This window comes from Maniola jurtina, chromosome 9 (genome assembly GCF_905333055.1).
Source record: "Maniola jurtina chromosome 9, ilManJurt1.1, whole genome shotgun sequence".
Classification (NCBI taxonomy): domain Eukaryota; kingdom Metazoa; phylum Arthropoda; class Insecta; order Lepidoptera; family Nymphalidae; genus Maniola; species Maniola jurtina.
This window is the reverse complement of record NC_060037.1, coordinates 5,225,606-5,242,572: the sequence shown is the minus strand read 5'-3', so window position 1 is coordinate 5,242,572 and position 16,967 is coordinate 5,225,606. Positions and strand designations below refer to the sequence as shown.

Below are 16,967 nucleotides of genomic sequence, written 5' to 3'. Positions count from 1 at the left end.
AGTGTAAATTAAAAATTTATAACACCCCCGACAAGTGAAGGTTACAGTAATAACTAGAAAAGAGCTGATAACTTTAAACGGCTGAACCGATTTTCTTGAATTATGGCTAAGAACACTCTCGATCAAGCCACCTTTCAAACAAAAAAACTAAATTAAAATCGGTTCATTAGTTTAGGAGCTACGATGCCACAGACAGATACACAGATACACACATACACACGTCAAACTTATAACACCCCTCTTTTTTGGTCGGGGGTTAAAAAGTATCTCAGTCGATTGTTTACATAACAAAAAACATTTTCCTGCAGAAATTACTCTACCTTTAACCAACTTCCAAGAAGGAGGTGGTTCTCATTATGTTAAAAAATTGAAAAATGTTTGTCATTTATCGCCTTGTGACGTCATTGATCGCCTTCCTAAATTATTCTCTTTACCTGAAATATAAGAATGATAATCCATAATAGGAATAGATATTTAGGCAGTAAAAGTTAATTAGAAGCTGCAATATTAGTTCCGTGGCCAATTGTGTTGTACACAATCTCTTAACTACATTGACAGCTTTATGTGTCATCTCTAATGCTATCCTTTTCCACTCGAGCTTTATGAAAAGGACAGCACTACATTTAGACTTGTCAATTTAGTTAAGAGATACATCACCATCAGCCTGTGGACGTCCACTGCTGGACATAGATAGGCCTTTCCTAAAAAGCGCCACCCCACCCGGTTCTCAGCCTTCCTCAGTCCATCGTGCTGGAGGTCATGGGGAGGGGAATTAAGAGATTATGTACAGCGAAATTAGGCACCATACGATTATTGAAAGTTTTCATTCCAGTAAAAGGTAAGACATCTCATGAATAAAACCAAGGCAAGTAAATATACACCTTAAAAGGAAACTGACTTCGTAAATAGGATCTAATATCGTCCCATGACTTCATTTAGCCATTTAGCATATATCCATCATTTCTTCCAAGTCAAGAGCAGTCCATTTGTTAAGCAATCTTTGGCTGATACTAATTACAATATCGAGTTACAGACAATAATAGCAATTGTCTACTCGCTATAGTGTTTCAATTGATGTTTATGAGATTGTTTGTGACAATGTGCGCAGTAGTTGATAACAATCAGTTTAATTTGCTAGTAAGTTTCTCATTGTGCTAGATCTTTTTTTTTTTTCAAAATGTTATTCAATTAAACTTTTACAAGTGCTTTTGAATCGTCAAAAAAAATGTACCACTGGTTCGGAATGCCGTTCCTACCGAGAAGAACCAGCAAGAAACTCGGCGGTTGCTCTTTTCAAGTACATGTTCAATTTACAATAATATGCCATACTGTATACAAGCAATTGCAGCGCCGTGTATTGCTGGAGCGAGTCAAATCCAAGCTTTTTTGTCATTTAGATAATCTTCGATTGTATAATAAGCTTTTTTCAGGAGCATACTTTTAATAGATGTTTAAACTTGTGTAAAGGCAAGTCTAAAATTGACTGTGGAATTTTATTATAAAATATAACACTCATTCCCACAAATGACTTTCCCACTTTCCTGAGGCGGAGCGTTGGATATGCGTGGATATCTAAACTTATTCTTTGTTTTTGTTTCAGTTGCACGTAGCGGCCGCCAACGGGTACATCAAAGTAGTAGAGTTCCTGTTGGAGCATCGCGCTTCAACGGACGTGGTAGACCACGACATGTGGCAGCCAGTCCACGCCGCCGCTTGCTGGGGGCATGTGAGTTTCAAAGGGCCTAGAGTTGGTTGGTAGAGGGCCTAAAGAGTGCACTCTTTGTTGTGGTCCCAATGTCCTGTAATGACACCGGAAAGTAAAGCAATGGCAGACGGAAAGACGACATCTAACGATTCGCACGGAGCCGCTGGATCCAGGCTGCGTAAGATAACGGCGCGGGCGTGCGGAAGTGCCTACAAAAGACCTTAGTCCATCAATTTTTTTGTCAATTTTTCGTCTAAAGTAATCGAAATTTTTTCTATCTATGTATTAGGTATGTCATACCCACACCAAATCAAAAGACATCGCATATCACGTTGTCTAGTTACATGGCGTCATGTCATAATATCTTTGTTTGTTGCAGTTGGAAGTTTTGGAACTGTTAGTACAATATGGCGCTGATCTCAATGTAAGGAATAAGCACGATGAAACGCCGGCCGGTACGTTACCTGTATATCACTGTTATACTATAGACAAAGACAAAGTTTGGTTCCAGCAATCTTTCAGGCAAACTTTAATCTTTCTCCCATATATTGTTGCCCAATCCACTCGTCTGTCCGTGTATCACAGCCATTTTAAAAATAAACTATTAAGTAAAGTCGAAAATTATAGCACAGTTAAAGAAAGTTTCATCTAGGATTTTTAGTATGGGAGACAAAGGATTCCTGCAGGAGTCTTATTAACTCGCTAGTATCAATTATTCACAAGCTTAGCAACTATTTCCATAAAATCATTTTTTGTTATTAAAGTCATTGGTCTGCACAGATATATGCGAAGAGGGCGAGATGCGCGGGCGCATCTTGCGGCTGGCGGTGGAGCAGGAGGAGGTGCGACGTCGCGCCGCCAGCGCGGCCGGCGAGCGACTGCGGGCGGCGAGGCGGTCCTCCTCCACCGCCTCTACTAGCCGGTGAGCTTGAGGCTTCGTTTGTGGAGACGCGGGACATTGCACTGCGCATCTTGTTTCTATTTCATTTATGAAGAAGCAAGTGGCGACGCCTTGCAGGGGTACACTAGCAACCCGGCACCACAACCACTCCACTCCGCACACACCGCGGGGAACGCGGCGGGCGAAGCTGCGGCGCCCACTCGCAAGCAAATCTGTGTATTAGCTCGTGACGACGCTTCTGCATGAACGTTCTCATATTACAAAAGCTCAAATCCATTTGGCTGCGGCCATATTACGCCGAAGCACGGCGCAGTGCTCCATGTCTTTCTGAACAAGGCCTATAAAACGCGCGTGTTAAGCGGAGTTGAATCATTGCCTATCTATGATGATTTAAATTTTCGTTATTCAGTGTTATCAGGCTGTTTTAAATGTGTAATAAATGTGTGTGTTTTAAATGGTAATGAACATTTTGTCTTAATTCATATTATTACAAAAATACAGAAAATAGTATCCGGTTTCGTTATTTCAAGAGGTATTCAACAGCAGCATTGTTTTTAGAGTGCGGTCGGTGCGGCGAACGTCGCTCCGAGAGAAACAGTTAGCAGCGAAAGCTGATGCGCGAGGCGAAGCGAGGCTGCGGGAGACCTTCGACTCCGCTGTCGACGACGAATATCAGGTAAAATCATTACTGACCTTGTACCTGCGCAGTAGGAGATCTTTAGATTTAGTGGTGATACGAAGTGAAGGTGGTGCGAGGTGTCTTCTCGTCTAATATTCCTCAGTGCTTGAAGATGTCTTCGTGTATCTTGTGTGTGTGTGTAAAAGTGTGACTGTGTTGTCAGTGATGACATATAGATCCGTGACATGGCCGCTAACAATGGGCCTCATAAGAAAGCTCAGAGTGACTTATCGACGGCTTAGAGTGAAAACCTCGTAAGTGTAAAAGAAGTAACTTTTCAGGAGGAAGAAAAAGAAGCGAGTATTTACGAGTTTCTCATTTAATGTCATAGATGGCGTTACGAGTATCGAATGGACAAATTAGTCAGATCAGGATGTGCGTTGCGAGGTTTTCTTCCTAGAAACGCAATAAAATAAATTTGAGCAAAAATGCATTCCCGAGGTTTTCACTCTAAGACGACGTTATGCGCGATGGAGAGAGTTATACTTGGAGTTTCTCTACGTGATCAAATCAGACATGAGGAGATCCGTAAAAGAACCAGAGCAACCGTTAGCTCAACGGGTTACAATAAAGCTGAAGCTGCAATAGGCAGGGCACACAGTTCAAAACCCGATAGCGTTGAGGTCCCAAGGTAGCGTTGAGGAATGGCAACCTCGCACTGAAAAACGCAGCGTTGACAAGACAGGACCGCTAACAAACTACATTGATGTAACATTCCAGGTAAGGGCGAAAGCATAAATTCAAACTAGGGTTTAATAACAGTCAAACAGTAGATTTTTAATAACAGTATCAAAGCAAAGGTTTAATATGTATAAAAAAATAAAATCAATATTCTTTAGTAACTAAAATGCCTGACAAAAAATATTAGCAAATACTTTTTGATGGGTGAGTTTTATTTAAAGAAAGAAAAAAAATCCGCTGCTTTAAATGCAAAACTAGGTATCAATTCAAAATACAGGTCTTTTAAGCTATGAAATAAACTATACTTACGCAGCTTTTGGTCGCGACAGTTTCTGGTGAGGGCATACTTCTATACTGCGCCGGTCATCGTCCTTTACCTATTTAATTTAGTGCGCCACGAAGGAATAAAATTAAAACAAAACTAGTTTCAAAAACTTGCCATAGGTATCTACTACATCCATTTAATTTTTTCAGGGTTCAGTACCCGAAGAGTGCCAACGGAACCCTATTATTAAGCCTCGCTTTCCGTCCGTCTTTCTGTCAGCGGGTAGTGTCGCGCCCAACCCCAAGTATCCTAAATTGTCACTTAAACGAAAAAACTGGTCAAGTGCGAGTTGGACCCGCACACGAAGGATTCCGTACCATCGTACAAGATATACGTTCCTATAACTTTTATGTTGAACAGTGCAAGTTAATGTGATTTAATAAATTAATTTTTTCGTGAACACATTTAAAAAAAAAATTGTGATGTAACCACATATTCACGGTTTCTGCACTTTTTCTTTTACTTGTGTTATAAGACCTACTACCTACTTGCCAAACATGATTGTAGGTCAGCGGGAACTACCCTATAGGTTTTCTTGATAGACACGACAGACGGACAGACAAACAGCCAGACAGACAACAAAGTGTATAATAAGTGTATAAGTGTGTGTAGTCTATAAGGGTTCCGTTTTTCCTTTTGAGGTACGAAACCCTAGAACAAATCCATAAGTACATAATATAGATACAATCTTATTTGTTAACGTATCTAGATTCTAGACACAGTAAATAAAAATAGCTCAATAAAGTTTGCAATTACAAGAAATTCTGCACCTAAGATTTATTAATTAACCTCGCACTACTAAAAATCTTGTTATATTTAAACTGTTCCACGTTGGTAGTTTACAACTTATACACCGTAAACAAGTTTATCACGACCATTTAATTACGCATGTATTTTATTTTATTATAAAACCAAAAACATTACACAAAAACATAAACGTTTGCAATTTTTACTGTCCATTAGTGTTATTGTGATGCATGTGCATATCATGCATAGTAATCACACTAATATATAAAGGAGAAAGTTTGTATGTGTGTGTGTGTGTGTGTGTGTGTGCGTGCGTGCGTGCGTGCGTGCGTGTGTGTATGTATGTTTGTTACTCCTTCACGTAAAAACTACTGGACGGATTGGGCTGAAATTTAGAATGGCAATAGATTATACCCTGGATTAGAACATAGGCTACTTTTTATCCCGGAAAATAAAAGAGTTCCCACGGGAATTTCAAAAAACCTACATCCAGGCGAACGAAGTCGCGGGTATCAGCTAGTACTATTATATGACATTATTTTTTCTTTCACGTATCATTTTAATATCGTTCATTATCATAAACCTTGGAATAACAACTGGGTAAACTCAGATACGGAAAGAACAAAAACTTTTTTTTTTAACTTTTCTTCTTTATTGACTTCAATGATCTCAGACATTTTTCGCAGAGAACCGCCTATGCGTTGCTGTCCTTTCAGGAATTTGTTGGTCCGCCCCTTGAACAACCCCATGTTGTACTCTTTCATACCTTTAGATTCTTACCGTGCGTAATAATTGTATTTTTTTCGTTACGTAGACGTAGATCAAATTCACGTGTAATTATTCCGATAAACAGGAAATAAGATTTACAATAAGTAATTACATCGTAAAACTAAGGCGTTACCCAGTTATTATATTAATTATAACGAAACTAGTACAAAAACCCGGTCAAGTGCGAGTCAGACTCGCATCCTAAGGGTTCCGTACCATCGTACAAGATATACGGACCTCCCTAACACTTTTATGTAGAACACTGCAAGTTAATGTTACCTATTCAAAAATATTTTTTTTCATGAACACATTTAATTTTTTTTGTGATGTAACCACAAATCCATGGTTTTCGGATTTTTTCCTTTACCTACTTGTGCTATAAGACCTACCTACCTGGCAAATTTCATGATTCTAGGTCAACGTGAAGTACCCTAAAAGTTTTCTTGACAGACACGATAGATGGACTGATAGACAGACAGACAGACAAACAACAAAGTGATCCTATAAGGGTTCCTTATTTCCTTTTGAGGTACGGAACCCTAAAAAATCATGATAAAAACCAAAAACAACATACCGTGAAAAGGAAAACTAATTACCGTATATCTACACCACATATCACTAATACCTACATACCTACTTGTGTAATAAGTGGTTTTATTATCATTACAACTTGCGAAAACATATCAAAAACGGAACATCTAATTAATCATCGAACATTGTTTCTTAATCGAAATTATTTTTAACCCCCGACCCAAAAAGAGGGGTGTTATTTATAAGTTTGACGTGTGTATCTGTGTATCAGTCTGTGGCATCGTAATTCGTAACTCCTAAACTAATAAACCGATTTTAATTTAGTTTTTTTTTGTTTGAAAGGTGGCTTGGCTTGATCGAGAGTATTCTTAGCTGTAATCCAAGTAAATCGGTTCAGCCGTTTGAAAGCTATCAGCTCTTTTCTAGTTACTGTAACCTTCACTTATCGAGGGTGTTATAAATTTTTTATTTACACTTGTATGTACATTTTAAACATTGTTTTACCGAATTGAGCTATCTAAAATATTTCGTATTGAATTTAAGATGACACATTAGTTGTCGGTATGGCTAGCTAATTTTTCATTTCAAAATCAAACGTAGACATTTCTAAATATTTGTGTGGTCTCTACAAACTTTTGTGTGCAGTATAAATAAATAATAAGAATAATTTTTCTCTCCTCTTCGTATAAAATTTAGTGATTAAATTAATAGATATTTTAAAGATTAATCTACAGGTTTTTGGTTGAATTATTACAATGCGTTAAATAACTCTATACCTAACTAAATATTATATAACTTAGGGTTTGGTGGCGGTACAGATTAGATTAGAATTATTGAATTATTTTCTCAATTGTTTACGTTTCATAAACAAATTAAATAGCTAATTAGGTTATTTAGTATTTCCGTTGTTTAATTTAAAGCAAGCGGACGTGTATGCGCGAGCAGTTATCGAGATCAAATGAAACTAATTGGCAGAAAGTATCTGAGGTACTATAATTGCACCTGCACTGCACACTGGTATGACGTAGTTTTTGTAGAGGCCGGTTCTATTCTAGATGTTGCGAAAATAACTGTTATTATGGATTAACTAGCTATATCATTTTTAGATTAGGTATCTGTAATGTCCCGGCCACATTAACGGCCAACAACGCGATGTTCAACGGCGTTTCTCGTTAAACGTAGATGTAGCCACGATCAACGTACAACGGCATTCATTGTGAATGCCGTTTTACGTTGATCGTGGCGTTAGATGTTGGACGATTTTAAACCGTTTAACGCGGTGAGTGTCGCGATAATTATGGCGTTGTTGGGCATTGACGTTAACCTTAATGTAGCCGCAATAGAAGAGTAGAAACGCACATTTCGGTTTCTTACAAATTATAACAACCCGGGTATCTTTAGAACAAGTGTAAATAGGCATCTTCTAGATAATCGCGTTCCGTCTAAGGCCGCATCATCATTTTCCATCAGGTGTGATGTGATTATGGTCAAGCGTGTGCCTATAATGAATAAAAACACATTCCCTTGCTGTTCAAATAGACTCAACTCAATAAGGGCGTACAATAATTGTCTACTGTAAATAAATATCATAATGAGAAAGGATTTGTTTGTTTAATCGATAAACTCTGAAAGTATTGAACCAATTTAAATCATTCCTTTCTATTAGAAAGCTGCTTTATCCAGAAGTATTATATGCTTTAATTTATGTTATTGCCTGATCTATGTTTTACTGTAGGCCACTGCGGCATTTTTTATCAAGTTTGACATTTTTAGGGTTCCGTACCTCAAAAGGAACAAGTGTAAATTAAAAATTTATAACACCCCCGACAAGTGAAGGTTACAGTAACTAGTAAAGAGCTGATAACCTTCAAACGGCTGAACCGATTTTCTTGGATTATAGCTAAGAACACTCTCGATCAAGCCACCCTTCAAACAAAAAAAACTAAATTAAAATCGGTTTATTAGTTTAGGAGTTTACGTTGCCACAGACAGATACACACGTCAAACTTATAACACCCCTCTTCTTGAGTCAAGAAAACCTATAGGGTACTTCCCGTTGACCTAAAAACATGAAATTTAGAAGGTAGGTAGGTCGTATAGCACAAGTAAAGGAAAAATTCGAAAACTGTGAATTTGTGGTTACATCACAGAAAAAAATAGAATGTGTTCACGAAAAAATTAATTTACTTAATTACATATAGATAGCGCAGTCCGTCATTAACTTGCAGTGTTCTACATAAAAGTGTTAGGTATATCTTGTAGATGGTACGGAACCCTGTGTATGCGTACGACTCGCACTTGACAGGTTTTTTAATTGTATAAGTCATCGCAATCATTTATCGCACTTCATGAAGTATGTTTTTACGCTCCCGTACTTTCTCCACTTTCGACGCGAGCCCGATAGTAATTAGACGAATTTAGATAAATAATAATAATTATTATTAGCTAGTAGTAATATTATTAGCAATACATAATTAATATAGAAAATATGGGCAATATTTGCTTTATTTATTATGTAATGTTTTTTACGTATTTTATTTACCATGGTAAATACACCATGCACATTGAAAACTAGAAAATTATTTATTGCGTTCCTATTCTCTGAGTTACCGTGATATAAAGTAGCCTATGTCCTTTCCTGTAATGCAAGCTATTTCTGCACCAATTCGTTTTTAAATTCTGATACAAATTAGCCCTTGACTGCGATCTCACCTGGTGGTAAGTGATGATCAGTCTAAGATGAAAGCAGGCTAACTTGAAAAAGTAATGTTTCATTTAACCAATATCCCTGATCTATTTTTCTACACGACATCGTGCCAGAAAGGTAAATGGCTTGGCGTTACGGCAATGCTAGTAGAGTGGTAACTAGCCACAGCCGAAGCCTTCCACAAGACCAGACCAGAAATTTAGAAATTATAAAACTCCAAACCTCTGCCGGGAATCGAAACTGGGACCTCCCACTAATAAGACCACCATGCCCGCGACTTCGTCTGCGTGGATTTTGATTTTTATAGTTCCTGTGGGAACTGTTTGATTTTCCGGGATAAAAAGTTGCCTATTTCGATTACAGGGACGCAAGCTACATCGATTCATACAAATCGGTTAAGTGGATAGGTTTTCAGAAATCCCGCGGGAACTGTTTGATTTTCCGGGATAAAAAGTAGCCTAGGTCCGTCCCCGGGATATAAACTAACCCTGTACCAAATTCCGTCAGAATTGGTTACACTGTTGGGCTGTGAATAGGTAGCAGACAGACAGACAGACACACTTTCGCATTTGTAATATTAGTATGGATTGTTAGTATAGATTTTCTGTTATAGACAACGAAGTCACGGGCGTTCAGTACTGTGCATTTGTCTGAAATTTTCCTGCGATTTCCCTGTGGGCGGTTTCACGCATCGCGAACGCACGCGCGTCAGTCGGCGCGGGCCGCCCGCGCACGCAGCATAACCATGACATTCCCCTCTGATAATGCATTACGATGTTCACGAATCTAAACTTAAATAAAAATATTCTCCAACAAAATTATGTCAGTTATCAGTGTGTTGTTGTGATTCAGTGATAATGTTTACCGGATTACGCCTCTGACTCTCACAAAATGTCGCTGGATATTATGTTCTTGACGAATGACAACCTGCACCGCATGCGGAAGGAACCGCAGGTGCTAGGTCTTCGGTATCGGGTATGTCTGATAAATAATATTTGGAGTTACGAAAGTTTTTAGGGTTCCGTACCTCAAAAGGACAAACGGAACCCCTTTATAGGATCACTTTGTTGTCTGTCTGTCTGCCCGTCTGTCGTGTCTGTCAAAAAAACCTACAGAGTACATGAAATTTCGCAGGTAGGTAGGTCTTATAGCACAAGTAAAGGAAAAAATCCGAAAATCATCAATTTGTGTTTAGGTTCATCACAAAAAAAAATGCGTCCATGTCCAAGTACAAACAGTATTTTCAATTTTCAAAGTAAGATAAATATATTAACATACATTGGTGTCATTACCAAAATATGACATTACCTATAATAATATGATCCGATATTCTCAAATGCCTCTAATTCATGTTAACGAAACATGAGTTTTATTTCCATTTCGTGGATAAAAAGTAAAAAGAAATACATTTTGTGAGAACGAATGTTCTAAACTTAATTTTGAAATATCAGAATTTATTTCAGAGTTTAGAATTGCAAAGTTAAGAATAGTCTATGCATATGTTTCAACTAAATATCTGCGCTCTTAATAAGTGACGGGAATTATTATCATAAAAATATAGGTAGGTACTGTATATCTAATCCAAAGATATTTTTTGATAAGATCATCATATAGACTCGTCTGATTTGTACATAGGCAAAGATGAGTGTAGATGCAGTGATAACTCAGTTTACTTTCCGTGGAATATTTATCAGGAAATTCACCGAGTGATTTATAAAAACGAAAGAAATTGTCACGCACAAATCAACATCACGCACATTTGGAATAACATTAATATATGTTCTGTTACACTTTTACTATAAGTGCGAGGTACCAAACCTCAGGTTTTTCAGTAAACTTATCATAAGTACATATTCTAAATATTATGTAACAAGTGTAAATAAAAAATTTATAACACCCCCGACGATCCAAAGTATTTGAGTTTTCCAAAACATCATTTTCAAATAAATAATTATGTATTTAGGCAACGTCCATCTTGACAGCTTGACATTTGTCTATTGACATAATATTATGAACCTAACGGTTATCTAACCTTCTTTTCTACAAGAAAACTAGAAAAGAGCTGATAACTCTTAAACGGCTGAACCAATTTTTTTAGATTATAGCTAAGAACACTCTCGATCAAGCCACCTTTCAAACAAAAAAAACTAAATTAAAATCGGTTCATTCGTTTAGGCGCTACGATGCCACAGACAGATACACAGAGACACAGATACACAGATACACACGTCAAACTTATAACACCCCTCTTTTTGGGTCGGGGGTTAAAAAGGAAAAATACTGACTGACTGATCTATCAACGCACAACTCAAACTACTGGACGGGTCAAGCTGTTTGACATGCAGATAGCTATTATAACGTAGACATACGCTAAGTAAAGATTTTAAAAATTCAGCTCCTAAGGGGGTAAAATAGGGGTATGAAATGTGTGTAGTCCACGCGGACGAAGTCGCGGGCATAAGCAGTATTACTATATATCTAGCCGATTAGTTAAAAATGCGAAAAGAAGTAGGTACTGTCCTAACATTCAACTGTGATCTAAAAGTTACAAGGCTTGTGCAAAGGGTTCTAGTTGTTTAGCCTTGGCTAGTTAGGTACTGAGATAAGATTGCAAATTCTTCATCTGGAAAACTTAACGCCTGCTCAAATATGGATTAGAATTAGGTAATAGATAGAAATATCAACCGTTAAACCCTTTTAGTTAATATACCCATATATTGATCGCAGTTGTAAAACTTTGAAGTTAAATTACATAAAAAAATGTTTCTCTGTGTGTGCGTTACCTATGCGTTCATGCATTGTTAATCGGAATAAGTTGAAAGTTTGTACAGTTGTTATAGATACTTGTAGGATGATTTCTGATAACTATATGGTACTAACCATCAACGTGCCAAGAGCAAACGAGCTAGCGGGTCTCCTGATGTTAAGTGATTACTGCCGCCCATGAACATTTGCAGTACCAAAGGAACCGCCAATGCGTTAGTGGCCTTTCAGGAATTTGTTGATCCGCCCCTTGATTAACCCCTATTGGGAACACCGTATAGAGTGAATGAAATATTTTTATTTTGACGTTCAACTCAATTTAATTGTATAAAACTGTTATTAAAGTTGTAGAATATTGTCTTCAACTGAAAATAAATGTATCACTTTTTTACAGGGTCTAACAAACGGGGTCGAAAATGATCAAAACACAGCCAACGTACCAGCCGATTTGTCTCACACGCGGCTGTCCATCAGTTCAACTACGTCCAACCAGAGCTACGACTCTGGCAATGTAGACTACGCCTTACCCAAACATTCCTACAACCAGAAGGGCTCACTGAGAACGAATGACGCTATCGACTCGAACGATAACTTGACCTTCAACCAACCGAAAATATCTAACCCCCTATTCGGAGTGAACGCCGCATCGCACTACTCACCAGGCCCCTTACACGAAAACGAGACAAAACTTTTCGAGCGCTCGTTGCCCAACGGAGTCAGAAAGGCGCCGGAAGGTCAAGACAACGAAGGGTACAAAACGGAGGACGCGATTGACGGTAGGAAAGAGTTGGTAGTGAACCCCAACCCGATCGCGATCGCTGAAGGCGGCACCGCGACCTACACCACAGACAATAATGGTAAAATCAATGTTCATGTCACCGTCATGATTAACGCAGGTAATTATATGCATCCTTACGAACCTCCATTTCTATTAAAGCACTTATAAGTTGTAATATAATACGTGTAAGGCACAATTTAACAAAATTTTTATATTGTAAAGTTTATTATATCTAACAGTTTTGCACAGTGATGGTTTCCTATTATAATATTTTGATTGAAGTTTTCGGAAGTGGGGAGTGAGATCCATAGCAAGATAATCTCTCGAGGATGCATATTGAGGCAAGCTGTCGCCGGTTGTAGTTGCATGGGTTTTGTCGAATGTCTAGTGTTCCTTTAGTGTAGTTCTCTTTCTGGCTTTCGTTTAAAGTCTTGTCCGCACTTAATTTCCAGGACACGGCTTTCAAATATTTTCAGTATCTATGATGTTACGTATAATCTGTTGCGTTGCATGAACACTAACTCTTTTAGTAGTAATTTTATTAACACATTCTTTCCTCTTCTGTTTTCGTTTTCTGTGTTAATTTAGGTCCTATTTGTATAATAATTTAGATTAGTAAATGATAATAGTTGCGTCACACTTTGATGCTGGCTTGTTGGTTGTTACACTTTCGCAAACTGCATTACTCCTGTACATGAGTAACGTTCGGTACATGCACGTGAAAGTATCGCGCAATTAAGACACATCGCATTCCTTCACAGTTACGCTTATCTCAAGAACTACCGCACTATAATGCCACAGTTTTTGTTTTGCCGGCTAGATTATTGCAACAGGCGTCCATTCTTCAGCAATTTGACCCAAATTAATAAGTTTAATGGCTCTTACAGCTTATACAGGCTGTAACCAACACGCTAGCAAAATCGAGGACAAATGACAGTACTAGATGATTACTGAAAGAATACCACAAAAAAAATACGCGAAAAAAAACTGAATTTTTTAAAAGTTCACAATAATGCAAATAAAACATCTGACTGATGCTTGAGAACAACTAACGTTGCGTCGATAGGCCCCACCTACAACGTTGCATTGACCCCGAGTTTTGCAGGCATTGTGGGTTTACATTGTGGGTGTAATCACTAAAACTGCAAGATAAGGCAAATGGTTATTGGGATTGTGTTTAGGTAGTATAATATATAAATAATATATAAGGCTAAGTTGTTGCTAACGTTCTGGTTACATCCTGTATATCCTTCATCATTAGCCTCAATCCAAAGAATATAAAATTCCGTCTTGAAATACCGATATGGACTCGAAAATAAAGACAAGCCAAGAAAATTTTATAGCAGTCCGCTAACTTTACTCTCGAATATTACAGGCACGTTAGCGGATTTAAAGAAGCAGCGTGCTCAGATACGAACAAGCGGAAGTCCAGTCGAGAACAGTCTAAACTCGACGACCAATCACAGCCTCAACTCGATACCAGAAGGAAAGCCGGACACACAAATACAGATAAGTCCACCGACAATAACCCCCGGTACAGCAATCGTCCCGAGATTTTCAGGCAACACTAGCGAAGTGGTCGGGGACACGAAATCGCGTCGATGCTGTATTATAATGTAATTTTTTTTTTAACTTCTAACATCCCATCACTATCGTATGAAACCATTCGATGCGTACAAGTCTGATAGTCATTCCAAAAAGTTATTTATTCCGGGTTCATCTAGGTTACGTTTGAGGTGGGAGTTTTAATGGCGGACTACTATGATTTCAGCATCGCTATTTCTGCGATTAATCTAAATGGAAGTAAAAGTTTTATAGTGGAAATATTTTGATACTCGTTTGATTTGATTGTTTTGATTTTAAAGTGTTAGAAAATGCAGTAAGGGCCGGGGCACACGAACTTCTACGAGTAAGTGCTATAAAGTTTTTTATGAAACTCTTAGTTGTGTTTTGTGTGAAACATATTACAGTAATTCCGTGCCGTTGCCATGGATTTTTACTATGCACAAAACAATAAATTAAAAATTGGTATTTTGGGGAAATTTGCATTTATTTGTCCCTTAAACAAATTATTTATTTGTAATTTCGTTGGAAAAGCGGTTCTGCAATCATTTTTATTTATAACGAATTGGATAAACATTGCCATTTTTGCTCACGAAGCAAGGGCTTGCCAATACGCTAAGAGACGTGTGATAGTATAAGAGCTCAATCGTTATGTAGAAAAGTAAAATATGGTTGCTATTATTTTATACATAATATTATAGTGAAAAGTATTGTATGTTAGTTTATCGTAGTTTATTATTGTGTTATGATATCATTTCCTATTTTCCTAGTACATTCCGTTGTTTGAAATCCATAAAATATTTATTTCGAAAAATAGTCGCTTGGGGAACAATACCGCATTATTATTTTATAATAGTTGTTACGTTACGTTTCGCATTTATGGTATTTTATAACTGACCGCAGTCTCTGACATTTCTTTGTATCAATTTCTTTATAATTGAATGTGATTTAATTTTAATATCTTTGAAATTTACCTTAATTTTTATGTATGAAAATCCAAAAACTTGTGCGGTATTATTTCCTAAGTTAGTATACAATCAAAAACGCTGGTCGTAATACGTATAAAGCATTCCATGTGATAAAATATGAGTTAACAATAAAATTAAGCAAAAAGACGATTACAGATTTCAATCAGTTTCATAAAATTTCAAACGAATTTTATTAAAATGATTGTATGACATTATTTTCTATATTACCTAATAACATTTAAAGTTTTCTTGTATTGAAATGTAATTATTTTTAAGTTTACATAATTTCGCGATTTTAAAATAATGCCAATACTTACACCTTTACATACTTATACATACATTTACATGTCTTTTTTCGTGTCATATACTTAATGCCTTCAAATTGAAAGTTATGAAAGCCTGGTCTGGCTTTGTACAGTAATTCAATGCAATTTTACTATAGGAACTTTCAACTTCCAGTTATAATATTTGATAAATTAATTGTACATCATTTACAGTTTTCGATCGTACATTTAAATATTTGGGTGTTAATGGAAGAAACTTTTTAACGTTTTTGTACTTGTATCAAATTTTCCGAATAACTTGGTAGATATTGTCTTAAAACAATTTCTTTTCGACCAGTTTTTAAAAATATTCAATATCATCTTATACAGATAGATTCTTTTTAAAAACATTTGTGTACTTAGCAAAAAAAAAAACTTTGTTTTCATTGCCACGTTGAATATATATTTCAATCTTCTAAGACTGGAATTGTTATGTAGGTATATCTTGTATTGTTAAACCGATCAGTGAAGCAAATATTGTGATACGCTAAAACTAAATACCATGTCCTTAATAAAAACGAAACAAAGTAGTTACGCATGAGCAGTGTGTTTTTGATTACCAACTAATATTTTTTATTTTTTTTCTCTCGTCTGGCTTTACACTGATTAGCCAATGTCAAGTTTGTAGTTATTTACAAGTTAGGGAAACTATATGTATAAATATGAACTTCGTCTGTGCCGGCGCCCGCAGACATACACGCGGCGCCCCTTTAGAGCGCTTCCCAGTCAGTTCCACCACCAATAAACACAAAAACCGACCACTTTTAACAAAAAAACACTCCAAAAAGGCACAACACGCGCGCCAGCAAACGCCACCACAGACGAAGTCCTACCAACTAATATCTTACAGCTTTTGCTCATAAGAGGTTGTTCAGTAAAATAATTAATGTTTATTTTTAAACATATCAAAACTACTACTGTATTATTTGAATAAATAATGTTTATTTTTAAACATATCAAAAATAAACATTATTTATTTCTCCTCAATATCTGGAATCCATCTTGAGTTAAGCACCACTCTTTCTGCAGAAAATCAGCGTTTTCTGTCCTCTTTTCGATAGTAGCGCCCATAAACTAATAATGACAAGCCTAAAATTGCTATCCCTTTTATAATGCTCCCCGCAGAAAAGGATAGCACTAGATTTGGACCTGTAAGTCATGGATTGTGTACAGCATCAACTATGTACCTACATTGTATAGCCAGAAAATTTAGCATGAGATATTTTAAAATAAGTTTAAGATAAAACAAATCTAAGTAAAATAAATAAATACCTACTCTAAAAATCGGTGTTCTTGCGTTAAATAGATATTTAGGGGATTTACTGGATTTTTGCTAACAATATTTTAAAAGCAGAGATAGTAACCAATATATGCTTCACACATCGCGTTCATTCTGTTTAAAAATAACAGCTGTTTGTTGACAGTGCGAGGGGGCCATGCCATTCCTACGGTTAGTGCGTTAAAATCCGTGCATTACAAATAATACACGATTCGTAACTCGTTTATCGTAATCCCTAAATGCTACAAG

The 16,967-nt window shown here is 36.9% G+C and overlaps 1 protein-coding gene across 2 annotated transcripts in view; it reads left to right on the top strand.

Moving 5' to 3' along the window:
• LOC123868292 (protein phosphatase 1 regulatory subunit 16A-like) overlaps nucleotides 1-15,902 on the top strand; it is a 33,846-nt gene extending 17,944 nt beyond the window's left edge. Inside the window, exons 5-10 of one of the 2 annotated variants that reach the window (XM_045910742.1) lie at nucleotides 1,601-1,726; nucleotides 2,085-2,160; nucleotides 2,486-2,627; nucleotides 3,165-3,282; nucleotides 12,202-12,664; nucleotides 13,961-15,902. In XM_045910742.1, coding sequence (XP_045766698.1) covers nucleotides 1,601-1,726; nucleotides 2,085-2,160; nucleotides 2,486-2,627; nucleotides 3,165-3,282; nucleotides 12,202-12,664; nucleotides 13,961-14,205 — 1,170 coding nt within the window. In that variant the 3' untranslated portion in view covers nucleotides 14,206-15,902. Of the gene's footprint in view, nucleotides 1-1,600; nucleotides 1,727-2,084; nucleotides 2,161-2,485; nucleotides 2,628-3,164; nucleotides 3,283-12,201; nucleotides 12,704-13,960 lie in introns of both variants that reach the window. The other variant, XM_045910741.1, reaches the window with a different exon arrangement.
• The last annotated feature ends 1,065 nt before the right edge of the window (nucleotides 15,903-16,967 follow it).